At 46.1% G+C, this 18,952-nt stretch overlaps 1 protein-coding gene across 3 annotated transcripts in view; it reads left to right on the top strand.

Annotated features, from left to right (window-relative positions):
- gabbr1b (gamma-aminobutyric acid (GABA) B receptor, 1b) overlaps nucleotides 1-18,952 on the top strand; it is a 120,460-nt gene that overhangs the window by 6,543 nt on the left and 94,965 nt on the right. Inside the window, exons 2-5 of one of the 3 annotated variants that reach the window (XM_076106201.1) lie at nucleotides 12,178-12,242; nucleotides 12,669-12,807; nucleotides 15,651-15,845; nucleotides 16,420-16,437. In XM_076106201.1, the coding sequence (XP_075962316.1) occupies nucleotides 12,178-12,242; nucleotides 12,669-12,807; nucleotides 15,651-15,845; nucleotides 16,420-16,437 (417 nt within the window). Of the gene's footprint in view, nucleotides 1-12,177; nucleotides 12,243-12,668; nucleotides 12,808-15,650; nucleotides 15,846-16,419; nucleotides 16,438-18,952 lie in introns of those variants that run through there. The other 2 variants (XM_076106202.1, XM_076106203.1) reach the window with 2 other exon arrangements.

Raw genomic sequence — 18,952 nt, 5'->3', positions numbered from 1 at the left:
AAATCCTCTACCCCTGTCAAGCGCTTTTCCCTGCAGGTGGCTAATCATGATTTTCAGACCCCCGCCCTCTGTAAACTATCAATGGATAAATCCAAAAAAAGAAAAGTCACGGAGGAAAATAGAGAGTTTAACTCTGCGTGGACGTCTTCATTTGCTTTCACTGCCAACGATGCTGGCTTACCTGTATGCTTCCACAACAAGCACACAGCATTTGCTGAAAAGTGTCACGCTGGAGATGATTTCTCAACTGCAGCAGCAAACTCTCCTCTTCATAAGAGTTTGATATTGTTATATCAGGTAAAATTGCAAAAAAATGTCAAGAATTGTCTTTATTCTTGTTCTATATTTTCATAAATACAACAAACTATAGTTTTTGTATATATAATATAACTATATATACAACTTTATAAGCTGTGCTATCAAATAGCTTTTGCGGACAAATAGCTCCAGACGAATTTTATTTGGTGGAAAATAGGGCAAAATGGCTCTTTCGATAGTAAAGGTTGCCGACCCCTGCCCTAAGGTAATGAATACACTGAACCTTAAATATGCTGAATAAGACTATCTAAAGTTCACTTAGCAGTCACAATGGGCTTGGGGCATCAGATTCTGATATTATGTTTATTATTACTGTGTAGATATTACATTTCCCCATAGTAATGGTGCAACAGTGTCAGTAAGCTCATGGGTCACGCAAATCACGAGGAATCAATCTCTGAGGACCGCGACTAGTTAACATTTTGCGTATACAATTAATAATTTGACCAGAGTGTTGAACTAAAGTTAGCAAATCGTTAAAGCCATGAATTCCAAACTGGAGCAGTTGAAAAGATATTGCTCAGAATTTATCATAAGAAACTTCAAGCAAAGCAATTATCTGTGAATGCTGTTAAGTCCTGCATTAACACAGCTAGGAACACACAGAGAGAGAGAGAGAGTTTTGCTTTTGGCCATCATTAATCACTGAATATCGTCTGATAGAACTGCTTTGAAAAACACAAAGCATGTAAAAATACAATACTTTGATGCAGAAATAATTAGGCTTGGAGAATCTTAATTCAGTCCCTTTCACCTTCCAAATCTCTGCTTTTTACTGTAGCGTAAACCTCTAGGTACATCAGTCTAAGACTAAGTCTGAACATGCAAATCGGTCTCCTCCCAGATAGCCAAGCTCCAGCTGGCCCTATTAACTGTGTCCCCATCCCAATGAAGCACCATTTATTCATGTGAAACCATTGCTCAGTGGACAAATAAGCTCTGCTGGCAGCAACAAGCACAAACCTCATAATGATTCTGTCTTACTGGAGAAAAATGACTGATGTGGATAACGAGTGAGCCTTCTGCTGGAAACCAGGCTGCTGGTGCTGTATTATACAGTGTTATACTGAAGACATGACATAGGCTGCCACCTAGTGGTAGAAATGGTGGCATGAAGCAGTCAGAAAAGCCTTTTCTTTTATTTATAAAAGGCTTTTCTGACTGTTTCAAACCTGCAAAACACTGTGAAAATGTTGTTTCTTTTTATTTCTACTCATTGTTTTTCATGTCCAGCTTTTTGTTTGACTCATTTTGTACTCATCTATACATATTGTCATAACATTCATCCTGTCACAAAGAATTATTTGGATAAATTATAGTGCTCATGCCAGTGTTAGGGTTTACTTTTTGCTTCTTAAATTCATTGTAAATTCAGCTGTATGTCTACAGGTGGTTGAGGAGGGATAGATGGCTTAGTTATCATATCAAATATATTAGTTATTACGTTATACCAGTCAGGGCCCGCAAAGCCTTCTCTGCTGGCCTAAACAGAATCACAAAGTTATAGCTATTTTACAATTAAATCATTTTTCATAAATACACTACATGTATTCAAATTATTTTTCCCATTAGCTAATTTTCTCATTTTTTAAAGGTTTTGCATGGTGTAGATTCTTTTTTTTTACTTAGCTTTGTTTTTTTTAACACTCAATGGCTGAAGGAGGAGAAACGGATTTCTCGAGAAGGACATTTCCAGAAAAGCTGGACATTATAAGAAAGGGTCGGCCAACCCCACAGCTAGCCCTGAACCAGCCAGGAAAAGGATTTGTACGAACAGTATTTCAGCATCGGAGAAGCGTTGCACATTTTATGGCTGGGAATGCGTTTTATTTGCGACTGAGCATCTTGGTGTTTGGAGCTACGCTACGCTAACCTGAGTTGGCTAACCAAGGCAGCAACAAGACACCATAGCACGACAGAACACTTACAAGCTACGGTGCTTTTGACAACTTTAGCTGAGACCCGAGTGGATCTACAACTCAACGAACATGTTCGCAGGAGGACCTCTGACTGGAACTGAACTGAACCGATGTTCTGTTCAACCACGTCATTAAACTCTTCATTAACAAAGAAAGGAGGATGGACTTTGTCTTTAAGTGAACAGCAGCTTTGGTAAGTGAAGTGCTTTTGTGTTTTTACATCTGCAGTAGCGTTACTACTGTGTTCATCTGTCTATGGTGTCGTTTTTATGATATGGTTGATATTGTTCCCTCTGATGTGAATAATATTTGAATGGTGCTCTTTAGTGTGCGGTGGAATACGTGTTTTAGCGCTGCAGTGTTGCTGGATTGATTTGTTGCTTTGTTGTCATATAAATATTAGTGCTGGGCAACGATTAAAATATTTAATCGCGATTAATCGCATGGATTTTTTGCGATTAATCACATTGTTATGGCAAAGTTCAATAATGAATTCAAAAGTAGTGTATTGCGCACTTTTATTTTAAAAGTACTGCTATATGAACAAAAGTGCAATAACATTTGGTTCATGAGATGCAGGTAGCATGTTTTATACTTAATGTGAATATAATTCATACTTTGTTGGCATCTTATTCTGAAAACCGGATGTTCGTTAATGTTTCCGCTAACTTTCAAAGTCCTTCACTCGCTCCCGATCTGTGCCGTTTAAATGCGTTTACCGTGACTTTCAGCATATAGGTGCACTAACATGTAAGTGTCTGCTGAGTTGACCAGGGAGATCTGAGTGTCTGCTGACTTTACCGCAGCGATGTCCAGTAGTCTCCAGGGAGAGCAACAGCTGGTGCAGCTTCTCTCTTTATTTATGCCCCCCCCTCGACCAGAAGCGGAAGTCGCCTTTTCTCTACGGCAACCCTGAAGGGACATCATATCTCTAATACAAAACGATAAACATGAGACAGTCTGTTACAATAATAATAAATTAAAAATACTTACCTGTTTTTTTTGTTTTTTGTTGTTGTTTTATAATTATTATTTATTTTTTCCCATCTCAAAAGGCTGAAGGACACACACACACACACACACACACATACACACACAACTGACTATAGGATGTGTGCTGGCTTTTATCCCACTGTTCTTGTCATCCTCTTGTTGTTATGTCTATGTATTGTCTCTTGTCTTTCAATAAAAATAAAAATGAATAAATTATAATAATAAATTTTAAAAATGCGTTAACGCGCGATAAAATAATTGTCGGCGTTAATTAATGAATGCGTTAATGCGAAATTAGCGCGTTAACTTGCACAGCACTAATAAATATATGTGACTGGTTCTTGTGAGTTCATTCTTGTCATTGTGTTAATTACATTGATTTTGACAATATGCATTGTCCGTTAATGACGAAGCATCCTGTCATGCGTGTATTCATGGATCTGTTTTCTTTTACAAAGCAAGAATTATGGTCTGGAGAAATGGGGATTGTGTAGCGATTGCTTTAGCCCTGTTTGAATCAGTAGGAACAGCTAAACGCTGCGGGGAGAGTTTGTAGCGTGTGTGCTGCTGTTGTTTTCCTGCTAAGCTAGTTTAGCGTAGCCTTCCAGATCACACGTGCCATGTACAATGTTGTTCTTCGGTGGTGGGCGTGTCAGACAGCACGTTTCCTGTTACATTGGGTGGGTTGCCAGGTTGAGCGCAGTGGCTCCACCGAAAACATTATATTTCCCACAATTTAAGCTTCTGCATTTTCCAAATGCACTAGTGTAACAGACTGTCTCATGTTTGTCGTTCTGGTGTTGACGATGATATGTCCCTTGAGGGTTGCCGTAGCGAAGGCGCAACTCCTGCCTCTGGCCAAAGGAGAAAACAATAATAGAGAGTAGCCGTGGGCTGATACAAGATGTCTGGTCTCCCGACTCCAGTTATTACTGTATGATAAGTGCCCTTATACACGAACCCAAGACGCTCGGTCACACTAGTATTATTTAAACGTATTGTTCGGTTCGTAAGCCTCGTACTGAACGGTTTAATACGAATACGTGTATTATTACACCCCTAGAAACAAATAATAAGCGTAGCTGAGGCGTCATCATGAGGTTATTAGGAGATGGTTCATCTGTAGTAGGACAGCACTGAAGGCCCAGGCATAAAATGCACGGCCCGTAACTGCGTTATACATAATATGTCAAACAAGATCATTTTCCCTAATCACCCCTAATTTAAAGGTGCCATGAACGGGATTGGGAGCATATCTGCTGCCTCTCAACGGGTCTCAACATGGTGACGAATAAGCCTGCAGCTCGCAGCTAACAGGACTGTGTTATTAGCTGTAACAGCCATATGACAGCAGTGCAGATCAACAGCTGTGAGCGAGCTAATCACATGCATGAACATGCACTAAACAGCATGTGAGGCTGGCCTGGCTATGCCAACACAGAACGGAGAAGCTTGGATTACAACGATCACAGAGGGAGAGTGAGCTCATTCTCTGCTCAGGTAGACGTTACTCCTCTATAGGCCTATAGCAAATAATTGCTGTTTTATTAGTGCTTTGAATCTCGTATATCGCACCTTTTAAGCTGCCTTCCTGCCTATTGAAGATGTAAATCTGTTAAAACATCTAAAAAAATATATAGGTTCATTTTCAAAAGGGGCTTCAGTAATTTCCTTAAACAGTTGGTCACTGTTTTTGTTGTTAAAATGTTACTCTAAAACAGCGGTTCCCAAACGTTTTAGGCCACGCACCCCCTTCTACATCCCGACCGGGTTCACGCACCCCCAATCCCCCACACCTTAAAAAAAAAAAGCAACAGAGCCTATTTATAGCCGCATAAAAATCGGACCAATGAGAGAACAGTTTGCTCGTGCGTGGCGTTTGTTTCCAAGATAAAAAACACAAAAAGGACAAAAAATCTTCCTGCACCGTGCCTTCGAAAAGGTAATGGACGTACACCAGAAGATTGGCCAGATTGGCCACATCTGTAGACTCGTCTACTTGCAGAGAGTAAAACTCACTCTTCTTCACGCGACCGACTAATGTAGCCAGGATGTCTTCGGACAAAGCATCGATGCTGCACGACACAGTGTTGTTGGACACCGGGATCATGTCCAACTTTTTTGCTTCTCTCTCTCCATCATACTGTAGCGACCCTGTACAGGGTTTTGCCTGTTCTGTGTCGGGAGCTAGTCATTGTGGGGTTAGACCGGAACCGGAAGGAGAGTTGTTGTTGTTGTTGTGTAAAACACACTGTAGAAACCGACGAATAATGTTCGCTAGAGTTGCTCGGCAATAAGAGTGACGGTTTCTGTGAATAAACCTCTTGCAAGGATCCTGTCTCCGACTCGTAAGTGGAACATTACACTGGTGTCAGAAGTGACTTTGTGACGGACGTAGACGTAACGCCAAATCCGTTCGTGAGCTTACCTAGCTTCGGTCCTGAGCTAGCCAGTTAGCTTGCTTTGGTCATGGATGGTGTCGGCAGGACGGAGGTGAAGAAGGAAAGGAGGGACATGGAGGAGGAGGGAGCATGCGGGTGGTCGGAGGACATAGCCAGAGAGTTCACGAGAGCTTCAAGTGTGGCGAGGGATCGCCTGAGAGAGTCTGCGGTGAAGATGGCTAGAGACGCGGGTATGGCTCCCTCATCGACGTTTCCCGCCATTTCTCCGGACAATGGAAATAACGATGGCTGCGCCCGGCGGCACCCAGTAGCAGTCTTAACGGTGAAAACACCCAAATACTCCGGTAGGTCTGACTGGGAAGCTTTCCTGGCCCAATTTGAGATATTATCCCACGCCGGGGGATGGTCCATCGAGACTAAAGCACTGCAGCTGGCTTTGTGCCTCACAGATGATGCGCTGTCCTGTCTTCTGCTGCTGAGTCCGGAGGACAGACGTAGTTATCAAGCGCTGGTGAGGGCTCTTCAGAGGCGTTTTGGACAGTGTTTGCAGCCTGAGTTCCTGCGTAATGAACTCAATAATCGTTGCAGAAAACCTGGGGAGCCGCTGCGGGCATTAGCTAATGACATTGAAAGCCTGTCGCGACGGGCTTATGTACACATGCCCCCCAAAGTACAGAGCGAGCTGGCACGGGACCAGTTCATCAGAGCAATCTTCCCCACTGAACTGCGTGTCCAGGTACAGCTGCAACACCCACAGTCTTTGCAGACAGCCTTGGAGATGGCTGTGGAGAGAGAGAATATGTGGGGTGTAGCGGCTGGAAACTGTCAAAGAGAGGGGCCACCTGCTGTGAGGGCTGCAATGCAGAGCCCCTCAGAAGAAGAGAGACCGGCATGGTTGACTGAAGTGACTGAATTGATTAGGGCTGTGTCAGTACAGCAAACACACCGGCCACGCCCCGGGCCCAGGGTCTGCTGGGAGTGTGGTCAACCAGGGAACTTTGCCAGGGAGTGCCCCAAGTCAAGCAAGTTTCAGGGAAATGGCTCAGGGCCCGCATAGAGGAGGATATGCGGACCCCGGCCCTAACTCCAACCCTGTCTTCACAAGCCTCAACATCAGATGGAGGAGCCCAACATCACAGCCGGGGGAGCCAGGCTCCACTTCCCCCAGAAGCAGACGACAGCGCATGCTTGGAGCCTGTCGTTGCAGTGGGACGTACCAGTAAGGGCGATTCTTGTTTCGTCCCTGTCACTGTGGAAGGAGTACCCTGTTTTGCATTAGTGGACACAGGATCAACAGTAACGTTGGTGAGGCCAGATATGGTCCTGGACGGGACTCTGTTCGACCCCACCTCTGTGCGATTGCGCACAGTCACCGGAGAGCTGGCACCCATGAAAGGCATATGTCTGTTGACTATATCTGTGGGGGGGATGACGGTACGGTACCGGGTGTGGATAGCTTCAGTGCAGGATCCATGTATTCTGGGTTTGGACTTTTTGAAGGCCACAGGCTGCCAGCTGGACCTGCAACGAGGCACAGTGAGGTTCAAAGGGGGGCATGCTATCACGATGACCACCATCCACACCCCTACTGTGACTCCTCCCAGACCTCTCACACCATCCGCAAGTGCGGTAGAGACTGTATCTGGCAACCTTCCACCCATTGCCTGTCTCCCCGAGGAACCCACAAGGGGTGCCTCTACCCTAGAGACTGTATCTGGCAACCTGCCACTCATCGCCTGCCTCCCCGAGGAACCCACCCAGGGTGCCTCTTCCCCATCTGACCCCACCATGGCCTACGCAACTCCAACCCCGCCTGGGTTGGAGGAGGAGGAGGGGACTCTGGTTGCGGTAAGGGAGGTGTGGAGCAAGAACTGTGGCGGCTTACATCCTCAGCAGCAGGAACAACTGTGGCAGCTGCTGCTAGAGTTTCGAGGCAGTTTCGCCAGGAGTGAGGACGAGGTAGGGCAAACTCATCTAGTACAGCACGAGATTGACACAGGGGACGCGCGACCTATCAAGTGCCGCCCACGCCGCCTCCCGCTGGCTCGCCAGCAGGCTTGTGATGAAGCGGTCACGAGCATGCTGCGGGCGGGGATCATCGAGCCTTCTGACAGCCCCTGGGCAGCAGCAGTGGTCATGGTTCCAAAAAAGATACGCGGCTGGCGACTCTGCTCTGACTACAGGCCTGTAAATGAAGTAACAAAGAAGGATTTTTACCCACTGCCCCGCAGTGACGAGTCTCTGGACCTGGTCTCGGGGTCCTCTTGGTTCTCCTCCTTGGACCTCCGCAGTGGGTATTACCAGGTGCCACTCGCCCCGGAGGCCCGGCCCAAAAAAGCTTTCTGCACCGGACGGGGACTGTGGCAGTTCAAGGTCCTTAGTTTTGGACTTTGTAATGCCCCTGCAACCTTCGCGAGGTTGATGGACAAGGTTTTGGAAGGGGTCCACGTCAGCAGTGTCTGGTTTACCTCGACGACATCCTGGTTCATGGTAACTCATTCGAGCAAGCCCTGGCGTCACTACGGGTGGTGCTGGGAAAGATCAGAGCAGCAGGCCTGAAGCTGCACCCGGATAAGTGTCACTTCATGCAGAGAGAGGTATCCTTTTTGGGACACCGGGTAGGGGGGGAAGGCATCGGCACCATGCAGGAAAAGGTGCAGGCAGTCACTGACTGGCCCATCCCCACCAACCAAAAACAGCTGAAGAGTTTTTTGGGCCTGGCCTCGTACTACAGAAGGTTTGTGCGAGGGTTTGCTTGCACTGCTGCGCCCCTGTTTCAGCTGCTGCAGAAGGACAGAGACTTTTCGTGGACAGAGCAATGCCAGACGGCGTTCAGCAGCCTTCGGTGCACCCTGAGTGAGGCTCCGGTGCTTGCCCCACCCGACCCCAGCTTACCCTTCACGCTGGACACGGACGCTAGCGGAGCAGGCGTCGGAGGAGTGCTTTCCCAGGTGGGACCCGAGGGAGAGCGAGTGGTGGCGTACTTCAACCGGGCGTTCAACAAAGCTGAGCGCCGCTACTGCGTCACCCGCAGGGAGCTCTTGGCAGTGGTGCTGTCAATCAGGCACTTCAAGTACTATCTGTGTGGCCTGCCATTCACTGTGAGGACGGACCACTCTGCTCTGCAGTGGCTCATGACATTCAAGGAGCCGGAGGGGCAGGTGGCCAGGTGGTTGGAGGAGCTCCAGGCTTTCGATTTCAACGTGGAGCACTGGGCAGGGGTACGCCACACTAATGCAGACGCACTCTCACGCCGCCCATGTGCCGTAGATGGGTGCCACTACTGCGAGCGGAGGGAGACCCGCGAGAAAGAACTGTGTGAAGAGGAGGGAGGCTGTGCTGCAGTTCGACAGGTGGAGTTCATATGCCGGGAGCTGCAGACAGTGGACTGGGCAGAGTGGAGACATCACCAGGTGCAGGGTGCAGACTTACAGCCTGTATGGCAGTGGGTGGAGGCACAGCGGCGGCCACCGTGGGAAGAGGTGGCAGTGTCCTCCAAAGCAACCAAAGGGCTTTGGTCTCAGTTTGGATCTCTGCGCCTGAGTCAAGGCGTGCTGCAGTGGGCGTGGAAGGAGCCAGCAACAGGGGAGGCAAGGTGGCAGATGGTGGTCCCCAAGGACCTACGTGAGGTGGTGCTAGAAGCCATGCATGGAGCTGCAGGGTCTGGACATTTTGGTGTTTCTAAAACACTCCGTCGCCTCCATCAAGGCTTCTACTGGGGACAGTGCAGGAGGGACGTGGAGGACTTTTGCCGCCGCTGTGACCCCTGTATGGCAAGAAAGGGTCCCCCAGGTCGCTCCCACGCTCCACTGCAGCAGTTTCCAGTGGGGGCACCGATGGAAAGGGTGGCCGTGGATGTGGTGGGTCCGCTGCCTCGCTCAGACGGAGGAAACTGCTACGTCCTCACCGCCATAGACTATTTCACAAAATGGCCAGAGGCGTACGCCCTCCCAGACCAGGAGGCAGAGACAGTCGTGGAGGCCCTGGTGAGAGGCATGTTCAGCCGTATCGGAGAACCGGAGACCATACACAGCGACCAAGGGAGGAACTTCGAGTCTCGAGTGTTTGCGGCCATGTGTGAAAGATTGGGCATGCACAAGACTCGCACCTCTCCCCTGCGGCCCCAGAGTGACGGTTTGGTGGAAAGATTCCATCGCACCATGGGCCAGCAGCTTGCCATCCTCACTTCGCAGCACCAGCGTGACTGGGACAGGCATTTGCCCTTGGTGCTCATGGCGTGTCGCTCTGCGGTGCAAGAGTCCTCATCCTGTACACCCGCTCTCCTCATGCTGGGGAGAGAGCTCCGCACCCCCGCAGAAATGGCTTTTGGACGGCCACCTGAGTCCCCAGACACTGCCCCAGGTCCTGAGTATGCCCGGAGGCTGCAGGACCGCCTCGAGTCAGCCCACGTTTTTGCCCGGAAACAGCAGCTGAGTGCTGGCGTGAGACAAAAACGCAACTACGACGTGAGGGAAAAAGGAAAGCACTTTGAGGCTGGAGACCAGGTTTGGGTCTACAACCCCCAGCGAAAGAAGGGCCAGTGCCCAAAGCTCAACAGTCAATGGGCTGGCCCCTGCAGAGTATTGGAGAGGGTGGGCGAGGTCGTCTACAGGGTGCAGCTACCTCCTAAGGGAAGGAGAGTGGTGCTCCATAGAGACAGGCTCGCCCCTTACAGAGGGTCTCTTCTCCACTGGCATCTGGGGCACGTGGACCTCCTCTGCAGCCTCTTCCTCCTGCCCACTCCCTGGCCAGCGCCCCTGGGATTACGCAGGGGGCTGCGGTGCCTGTGTCACCAGCACTCAGGAACCTCACGGCACCCATGTCCGGGTTCCCTGACCCTCAGGGCGGAAGCTGCCCACCAGAGTCTGAGTCGCTCCCCTTCTCTCCCCCTGGCCCATTGGACACAACCCCCCGAGCGGCCCGGCCGCAAAGACAGAGAAGACCCCCGGGATGGTTCAGAGACTTTGTTGTTCCATCTGGGATGGCAGATAGTTAAGAGTGAGACTTTAGGTTCCAGAGAGGGCAAGAATGCGCCCTGGTCTCACTGGGAGTGACGGTAGTCCACCCCGATCTTCAAAAAAAAAAAAAATGTACTCATGTTTTCCCATCTGCATTGTGTGGGAGTGTTCATGTACATTGTTTACGTTGCTCGGGTTGTTCCTTGGGGGCAAGGAACTTTGTAGTGGGAGGGTAGTGTAGCGACCCTGTACAGGGGGTTGCCTGTTCTGTGTCGGGAGCTAGTCATTGTGGGGTTAGACCGGAACCGGAAGGAGAGTTGTTGTTGTTGTTGTTGTGTAAAACACACTGTAGAAACCGGCGAATAATGTTCGCTAGAGTTGCTCGGCAATAAGAGTGACGGTTTCTGTGAATAAACCTCTTGCAAGGATCCTGTCTCCGACTCGTAAGTGGAACATTACAATACATTCCACCATCTCTTTGGCAGCTGGCAAGCACACGTCTCGGCGATTGTGTGAGGTAGCCCCTTTCTTGCTATTCTGTAACTGACCAGATATGAAGCCCGTAGTGCGTGTTTTGTAGACCCAACACATGAATGAGACTGCAGTTGTTTTGGGCTGTTTTGTAACTCCTCCAATTTCGATGTAAAAAATGTAAGGGGCGTTTGACTTGCACTGGCATGCTTGGTGTTCAGGTGGCGACGTAAATAAGAGGGCTTCAGACAGCTGTTAGCCAGAACCTCACTGCACCGACTGCATGGCAACCCTGTCTCCTAAAAATTATGTTCCCGCAAAACAAAAATGCATTCTCAATTACGTTTGACCAAAAATGTATTTTCTACCTGATTACGTTTGTGTTTGACTTATTACAAATACGTTTCTAATCAACATTTTAACACTAACATTTTTTTTCCCTCTCCACCACCGCCTCTCCTTCTCCCTATTACGCGGTCAGAATACTACCACAACACGCCGCCTGTCTCCAGCAAAAAACGAGCTCATCCAGGCTGAGCAACGAGGAACATTACGCGGCTACAATACCTCCACAAAGGCCTGCGTGTAAAATCCGGGAACCGTGACTCTCTTAAGGGTTAGGTTTGGATGGGGACGTGGCTTCCTAGTGGAAGTTATGGTTAGGGTTAAATGGATACAAATAAATAAAATATACCTCCATAACACCCCGCCACTCTCGGCTCATAAGTCCCCAGCAACGAGGCACATCACCCGGCCACAATACCTCCAGAATGTCCCCCGGGTGAAATCCGGGACTTGGTTTTATGGTTCCGAGTGGCGGGCGCTCACCCGTTGGCGCCGGACAACAATGGAGCTCTATGGCACAAAAGAAGAAGAGATCTCAGGCTTTGATACACACACAGCTCTTGTCAGAAGATCTTTGATAGATATTTGATGGCCAAAAGAAACGTGGGTTTAAAACTTGCATTGAGCTTTAGTCTGAAATCTGTGTGGCTGTCAGGATCCAGCATCAGTGTCTGTCCTGCAGCTGATTAACAGCCAGCAGATTGAGACAGATCAGAGCTGGAGGACTGCAGGACTCTTTCTTCTCCACCTGACGGTTTGTCTCTCTTTCAGGTTGTGCTATCATCCGTCCTCCCAGAGATGGAGGGATAAGGTACAGAGGTCTGACACAAGAGCAGGTAGGAATGGCTCCCGTCACTCGGTTTTTACAGCCGCACAGAGTTCAACCCAAAGTTAGACTTGGAGGAAGTGTTCAGTTTGCATTTACAGCTAATTCAAATGGGAGCAGATCAGAAAATTGAAATATGTCAAAATGTACTTGTAAAACCAGTAAAAATAAGAAAGGTCTGTTTCTCTCTCCAGTTGAAGTAAAAACAGATATACTTGGGAACATACTGTAACTCAAGTGTTTGATGTAATGGGACTCAGTCGTATCTTTTCTAATTGGATGGTGAGGTTCATATACTAGCCATCAAAATCCATCCAAAATAACCAAATCTATGTAGTGGTATATTTTTACTGGTGTACTGATTTTAATTCTGTGTGTGTGTGTGTGTGTGTGTGTGTGTGTGTGTGTGTGTGTGTGTGTGTGTGTGTGTGTGTAGATCCGCAGTGTGCAGGTGCTCCCAGTAGACTATGAGATAGAGTACATCTGCAGGGGCAACAGAGTGATTGTGGGACCCAAGGTCAGGAAGTGTTTGCCCAACGGCACTTGGACCGATCTAAGCCAGCGCAGCAGATGCTGTGAGTTTAACCTCAGCTGACTCTCCATCACACGTTCATTCATCTCCCACATGAAACATTGTTCCAGACATATATACCCCAGCCTTTGATCGTCCTCTCAGAATAAATAAATATCCTGTTTTCATCATGTTGAGGAGAGAGCGTCTGAATCCCTCTGTTCTCATTGGCCAACATCTTGTGCACGATGAAATTTGAGCTTTTCAGTAAAAAGAAACCTGAGCGACCTATAGTTCACATTTAAGACACAGGACACTAGTCCATTTGTAACTAAATATGTTAAAGGTGTTGTTGGACCAGTTGCCATCATTAATTGCTGTTAATTGCTCCTGTGTTTGTTTGTTGAGGCTGTAAGCCCCTTTGGCTGTGTTTCATCACAGGGAAACACAGCTCCACCTGGGCCTCTCCCTTCAAGTGTGATTGACAGTCATTAGTCTGGTTTGAGCTCAGGTGTGACAAGTGACTCCGACTGGTGTGAGGTGGGTGGGGCTCAGTTGGAGGCATGGTATGTACCAATCAGAGTTCTGCATTTTACATAAACAATGTAATCGAATGTGGTGATTGTTGTGGGTTTCATTTAATCAATCAAATGTGATAACACTAGTCCCAAACATTCCTGATCAATTAGATTATGAGAGTTTGAGTGATTAACTCTTAATAAGTAATAATAACAATGCTATTTTTCTGAATTTAAACTGTGAAATTTGTTAGTCATGACTATATTTCATGTTATAGAAAAGTTTTCGGGATCTGTAAATGAACACATTTCTGAGCCTCACACATGGAAATACAGAGCTCCCTCTGTCATCCATGAGTCGTTTGGTGTGAACTGTATAAGGCATTGGATTGGATTTAGTGTAACTGCTCTATTCTGATTGGTCATCTTACTCCAACATAGAGTTTATGGCTGAGATTCCTATGCTGGCTTCATTCTGTGTGATATGTTTTTGTGTTGGCAAAGGAAACTACACCACATGACTGTTTTAATTCACACAGGCTCCACCCTCTACTGGACTCTATCGGTAATACTCTCCTTCAGTCAGCATGCATTTGCCCACTGAAAATCAGAATGAACATGAATATGTGCGGAACCCACATAAAATAAGGCAGCACACATCTCTGTCTGCAATCTTTTTTCTCATCAGCGAATGGTGATTTTCCCTCTGACTGCTTACCTTCGCATGCAAAGTCTCCAGGAACCAGAGAGGGGTGTTCAGCAGCCACCAGCCCACAAGTTCTGCCTAGCACTACCCAAGATTCAACGCCAGCAGCAGTGGAATCCCGATGCTTCGCTGTAATGAATTTCCCAAGCCTATAGGCAGGCGGGACAAGACCCTCCTACTCTGGTCCGCACACATTCTACATGCAGCGTGGCAAAGTTGGCGGTTCAGTGTCGAGGACATATTTACAGCGGCAGCTTGGTCGACGCCCTGTCCATTCATATGGTTTTATCTCTTGGACAGTGATTGGCTGTCTATGTATGTTACTGAAATTTTCAGTCAGCAAACTCGTGCTAGAGAGTGGAGGAGAGGATTACCGATAGAGCCCGTAAGAGGGTGGAGCCTGTGCTTATTGTTATTAAATGGGGGTTTGTGATGTTTTTTTCATTATTACACCGGGTCGGATTCTGGTGAAATCAGACAAAATCATGCAGGTTCACCAAAACGTCCTTCACCTCAGACTCCAGTGGCGCCTCCAGCAGAGACCAGTCTACCGCAAACGGCACGCTGCTGGAGGCCCAGGCCGTATTGATGGGCCTGCTGGAGGGAAGGGAGGCAGGGGAGAACCAGGACTGAGAGGGTCAGACTGTCAGACCTTGTTGTAAAGCGTTTTCTAAAGGGATTCTGGTGTTTGGAAGCACGCTTTTGTTCACAGGAACCACCAAAATCGACACAAAGTTCCTCATAATGGCTAACACACAGACATGAAATTAATATCCATTTGACTCTCACTCTTTTGTTCATCCTCTGGTTTTGTTCATCCTTTGTTCATGAGCTGCTGTTATGCTACGCTACAATTCCTTCACTCCTTCTTCTCTCTTTCTCACCATCTATTCACAATGTGTTTTTACTTAATATGTCAATTGCACTCTTTTTTATTTTTTTAAAGCCACTATGTGTGCAGATGTTCTACCAGTCTGTTGTGGTCAGTGCACTGTACCTCTCCATAGTCTGCTGGGGGAGCAGCATTGGAGCCGGAGACACCAACAGACTTAACAAACTGGTAAAGAAGGCCGGCTCCATCATTGGCTGCAAACAAGACTATCTGGAACAGGTGGTGGAGAGGAGGACACTGAAGAAACTATTATCCAAATTGGATAACCTGGACCACCCTCTCCACCACCTACTGCAGGGACAGAGGAGCACTTTCTCCAACAGATTGATCCAGCTCCGCTGTCACGAGGACAGATACAGGAGAACATTCCTGCCCTCTGCTATAAGACTCTATAATATATCACCTCTGACCAGATCAATCACACATCCAACAGTGTTACTCTGTTGTTGTTGTTGTTGTTGTTGTTGTTGTTGTTGTTGTGTTAAATATTTACACTATTGTTTAGTTAGTTCATTTAATATGATATGTTATTGTATATATTGTGCATTTTTACATTTAATATTTTTCAATATTTTTTACTCTACATTTTTTATTGCTTACGTGTATGTATAAATGCTGCTGTTGCGGAACAATTTCCCCTTTTGGGATTAATAAAGTAACTATGTATCTATTTGCAGTGGCTGTATCAAAGACAGCGACTGTGATAAATAGTTCTATCACACTATCATTAAGTATGAGATCTCTCTTCAGAACATGTGTAAAATACAGTCTCATCTGTCTTTCTATTCCAGTGTTGTTGTGTCCTCGGGTGTGGACATCATTGGAAAATGGCCGGGTGTCTTCGTGGCCCCTGGGGCCCCTGGGGCCCCCGGTGGAGGGCACAGAGCTACATTACAGCTGTCTGCCTGGCTTCATCCTCATGGGCCGGAACTCAACACAGTGCAATACGATGGGCAAGTGGGACACCCCAAAACCTGTGTGTCACTGTGAGTCACTCTCCTCCATTCATCCTCTGCTGCACGGCTCAACATTTTGGGTTCAAACTAAAAGAAAAAAAATGACAGAAGTGGGTTATTGATTGGTTGAAGAAAATGTACACTATTTCAAAGGCACCAGAGTAAAGGACTGAATGCATTTCTTTCCTCATAAAGTCCATGTTTACAAGGTGAAGCAGCATTGTTTAGATGTGCTCTCCCTCCCCCTGCCTTATGCTGGGACTTTGCTGTTATGACGCATTACCACCACCAACTGTTGATAAGTGGAATAGTGTGGAATTGTGTGATGTCATGTAGTCCAGCTCCTTTTATTTGGTACATGAGGCGGTTTCATTTACCATCACATTGGCTGATTCCACATGCTGACAGTCTGTTCCTCTACCCTCATGTTAAGATGGACATTCAGTACATTTATCTAATCTAATTAAAGTGTGAAATACTGACTACGCAGTGTACGTTTGCCTCTTGTGTATCTTTGCATGGAACAAATGAAATATGTTTGTGGCCTATTTCAGATGAGTCGTAAAACCAAACTCTGTTTGTCTCCTCTTCTCTGATCCCAAAGATGACCGGCACTACAAAGGTAGGAACATTGTCTCTCTTCTCAATCTTCTCTTTTCATTTGATTACTTTTCACTCCACATCTTCTCCAGCAGTGACAGCGCTCCCTCTGTGGACTGAGTGACAGATATCATTGAGAATGTGGATCTTTCCCTGAACTGTCATATCTAGATAAAGCCAAGACGACCATTTCCAAAGCTCCATTGCTCACAGAGAGATGAGACCAGCATTGTTACACATTACATGTCTGAAAAGGGCATGAGATTGTGAGCTTGTGACAACTAGTTAGCTGTTCTGTTTCTGATTCACTGACTCTGCCTTGTTTTCTGCCGATGCTGGTCAGTAGTACGCTTAAACTCCTCTAAATATTCTGAGGCATTTAGGTCGTATTGCTAAATACTAACCCCTGAACAACATTTAGTCATTTCATTCTTTTGAAGTGGTTTATACTTAAATGGGCTTATTGAAATATAAGTAAACTGCCTGTTTGTGCTACAGACATGGAGCCAGGGTGAACTGTGATTGGTTGGCATGGGCTGCTTTTTGTTTTAGTGGTAAAAGATACAAGTTGAAAAAAGTCTCTGTTGTCTTCTACTTTTCAGTTTCACATTAAAGTCATTTAACATTCTGCTGACTGTGACCCCTCCCCTCTCCATTACAGTAATAGGAAATTAGCAAACACACTGCAGGGCATGCGTTCGTATTCAGAAATGAAACCAGGCAGATGATTCCACTGGCTCTCTCTCTCAGAAGGAAAGAATGTAAAGACAGTCGCTGAGAGGAATATAATTCAAGCATGTGCGCGCTGATCACTAATAGGGAAATCAGATTCTGAACTATCAATGAAAACCTTTTGGTACCTAAGGAGTGTTCTCTTTCTCTGCAGCTCAGACTGCTGAAGCCACGGGATTTCTACCTTGCACATCATATTTTTGTCATATTGAAGCTTCATATCATAGAAGGAGATAAAAGTAATGGATCATGAAATAAAGAAAATGGAAGATACGCTTAATTATAAAAAAGTTAAAAATGCCTGAACAGTGCCAGTAGGTGAGTCATCCTCCAGTCACAGTACTCTCATCTTTTCTCAGGGTGGCGATATTGTGCTGCTGCTGTTTCCATCCCAGATGAGCAGTGGGTGGTGGCCTGTTAAACCTCACAAGTCTTTGTTCCCAGTTGAGGTCTTTAAGCCGCTGTTGTGGCTCTGTGCAGTTGCTAATATCCTGTGAATAACCAAGCAGCAAACAGCTGCTGTGGTTAATGTTTTTTTGGCAGGTATGTTCTAAAATGAAGAGTTCCTTTGCCTCACTAGCGGCAAAACTGATTGAGTCTGTTGGGCTGTGGAAACACAAATAGGATTTTATAACCTGGATGACCATAAAAGCATCACTTCAGATCATTGTTCATCTTTACTTTTAGCTTTTCTGGTTTAAGATAATCATATTAACCATCATGATATTTTACAATCAGTGTAAAACATCAGGTCAGTTAAAAAATGATTGAATTAGTGAATTAACTTAAAAGATGGTTCAGTTCCTCCTGTATTCTCATTACATAGATTTAGTATAGAGTATAGAATTGTCTGTGTTGATTGTAATGTGTGTCGAGGTGGATGCCTCGCCTTCTATTGCAAACCACGTCTACCTACGGGTACAAATAACAGTAACCTGAACCTGAACCATGTGACTGAATTGCAACAGGAAGTGTTTACCATTTGACCCCTTTTCCATTTACCTAAGGACAAGACAAGAACAATCTATTTGACACCAGAGCTAAAATAGAACAGAATTATGGGAATTATTCAAATATATATAACCAAAATACCACAAAACCAAAAAGAGAAACCCAAAAGCTATTTTTAGAGCTGGGATTGTTCCTGAGGTCATGAGTCTGTCTGTGTAGCTGTGGTTTGACCTCCAGGTTGAGGTGACAAACAATCAATGATCTGGCTGTTGGAAGATTGATTGATTGATTAAAAGTAGCCCACACACACATTCCTCTGTGTCCTCAATGGTACATGCAGAGCTTACATAATAGTTCAACCCACTGAGTATTGGTCCTCTCTTGGTATATTTGTTGTGGTGTCATATTCTTTCCATTCTGTAATAATGGATTTAATGGTGCTCCGTTACACTTAAATTGCACACAAATTGTACTTTGTTTAAAGATTTAGTGGCATCTAGTGGTAAATACTCCTCTGCCCCCCCCTTTCCAAGCGTGACAGAGAACTGCAGTGACCTTCTGATAGAAGAGAGTTATCTAGGAGCTAAACCTATCAATACTCTGCTTTTCTACATAACTAAATAATTGCTTTTGAAAACATATATAATTTTAAAAAACGAATAAATTCAGAACCGGATTAGAATTTATATTGAAGATATATCTAAATATTGTTTTTAGAGCAGCAACAATTCTTTCTACAACAGCAAAGTCACTACATAAATTTTCTTTTTTATATATTTGCATTTTTTGCGTTCAAAGTGTCAGATCTGACCACTTAGATGTCTCTCTGCCAGCATTATCATACTGTGCCGCAT

This window comes from Anarhichas minor, unplaced genomic scaffold (assembly GCF_050575085.1).
Source record: "Anarhichas minor isolate MPS153535 unplaced genomic scaffold, ASM5057508v1 ptg000033l, whole genome shotgun sequence".
NCBI classification, from domain to species: Eukaryota; Metazoa; Chordata; class Actinopteri; order Perciformes; family Anarhichadidae; genus Anarhichas; species Anarhichas minor.
The sequence above is the reverse complement of the archived record's forward strand: the minus strand, read 5'-3'. Positions and strand labels throughout refer to the sequence as shown.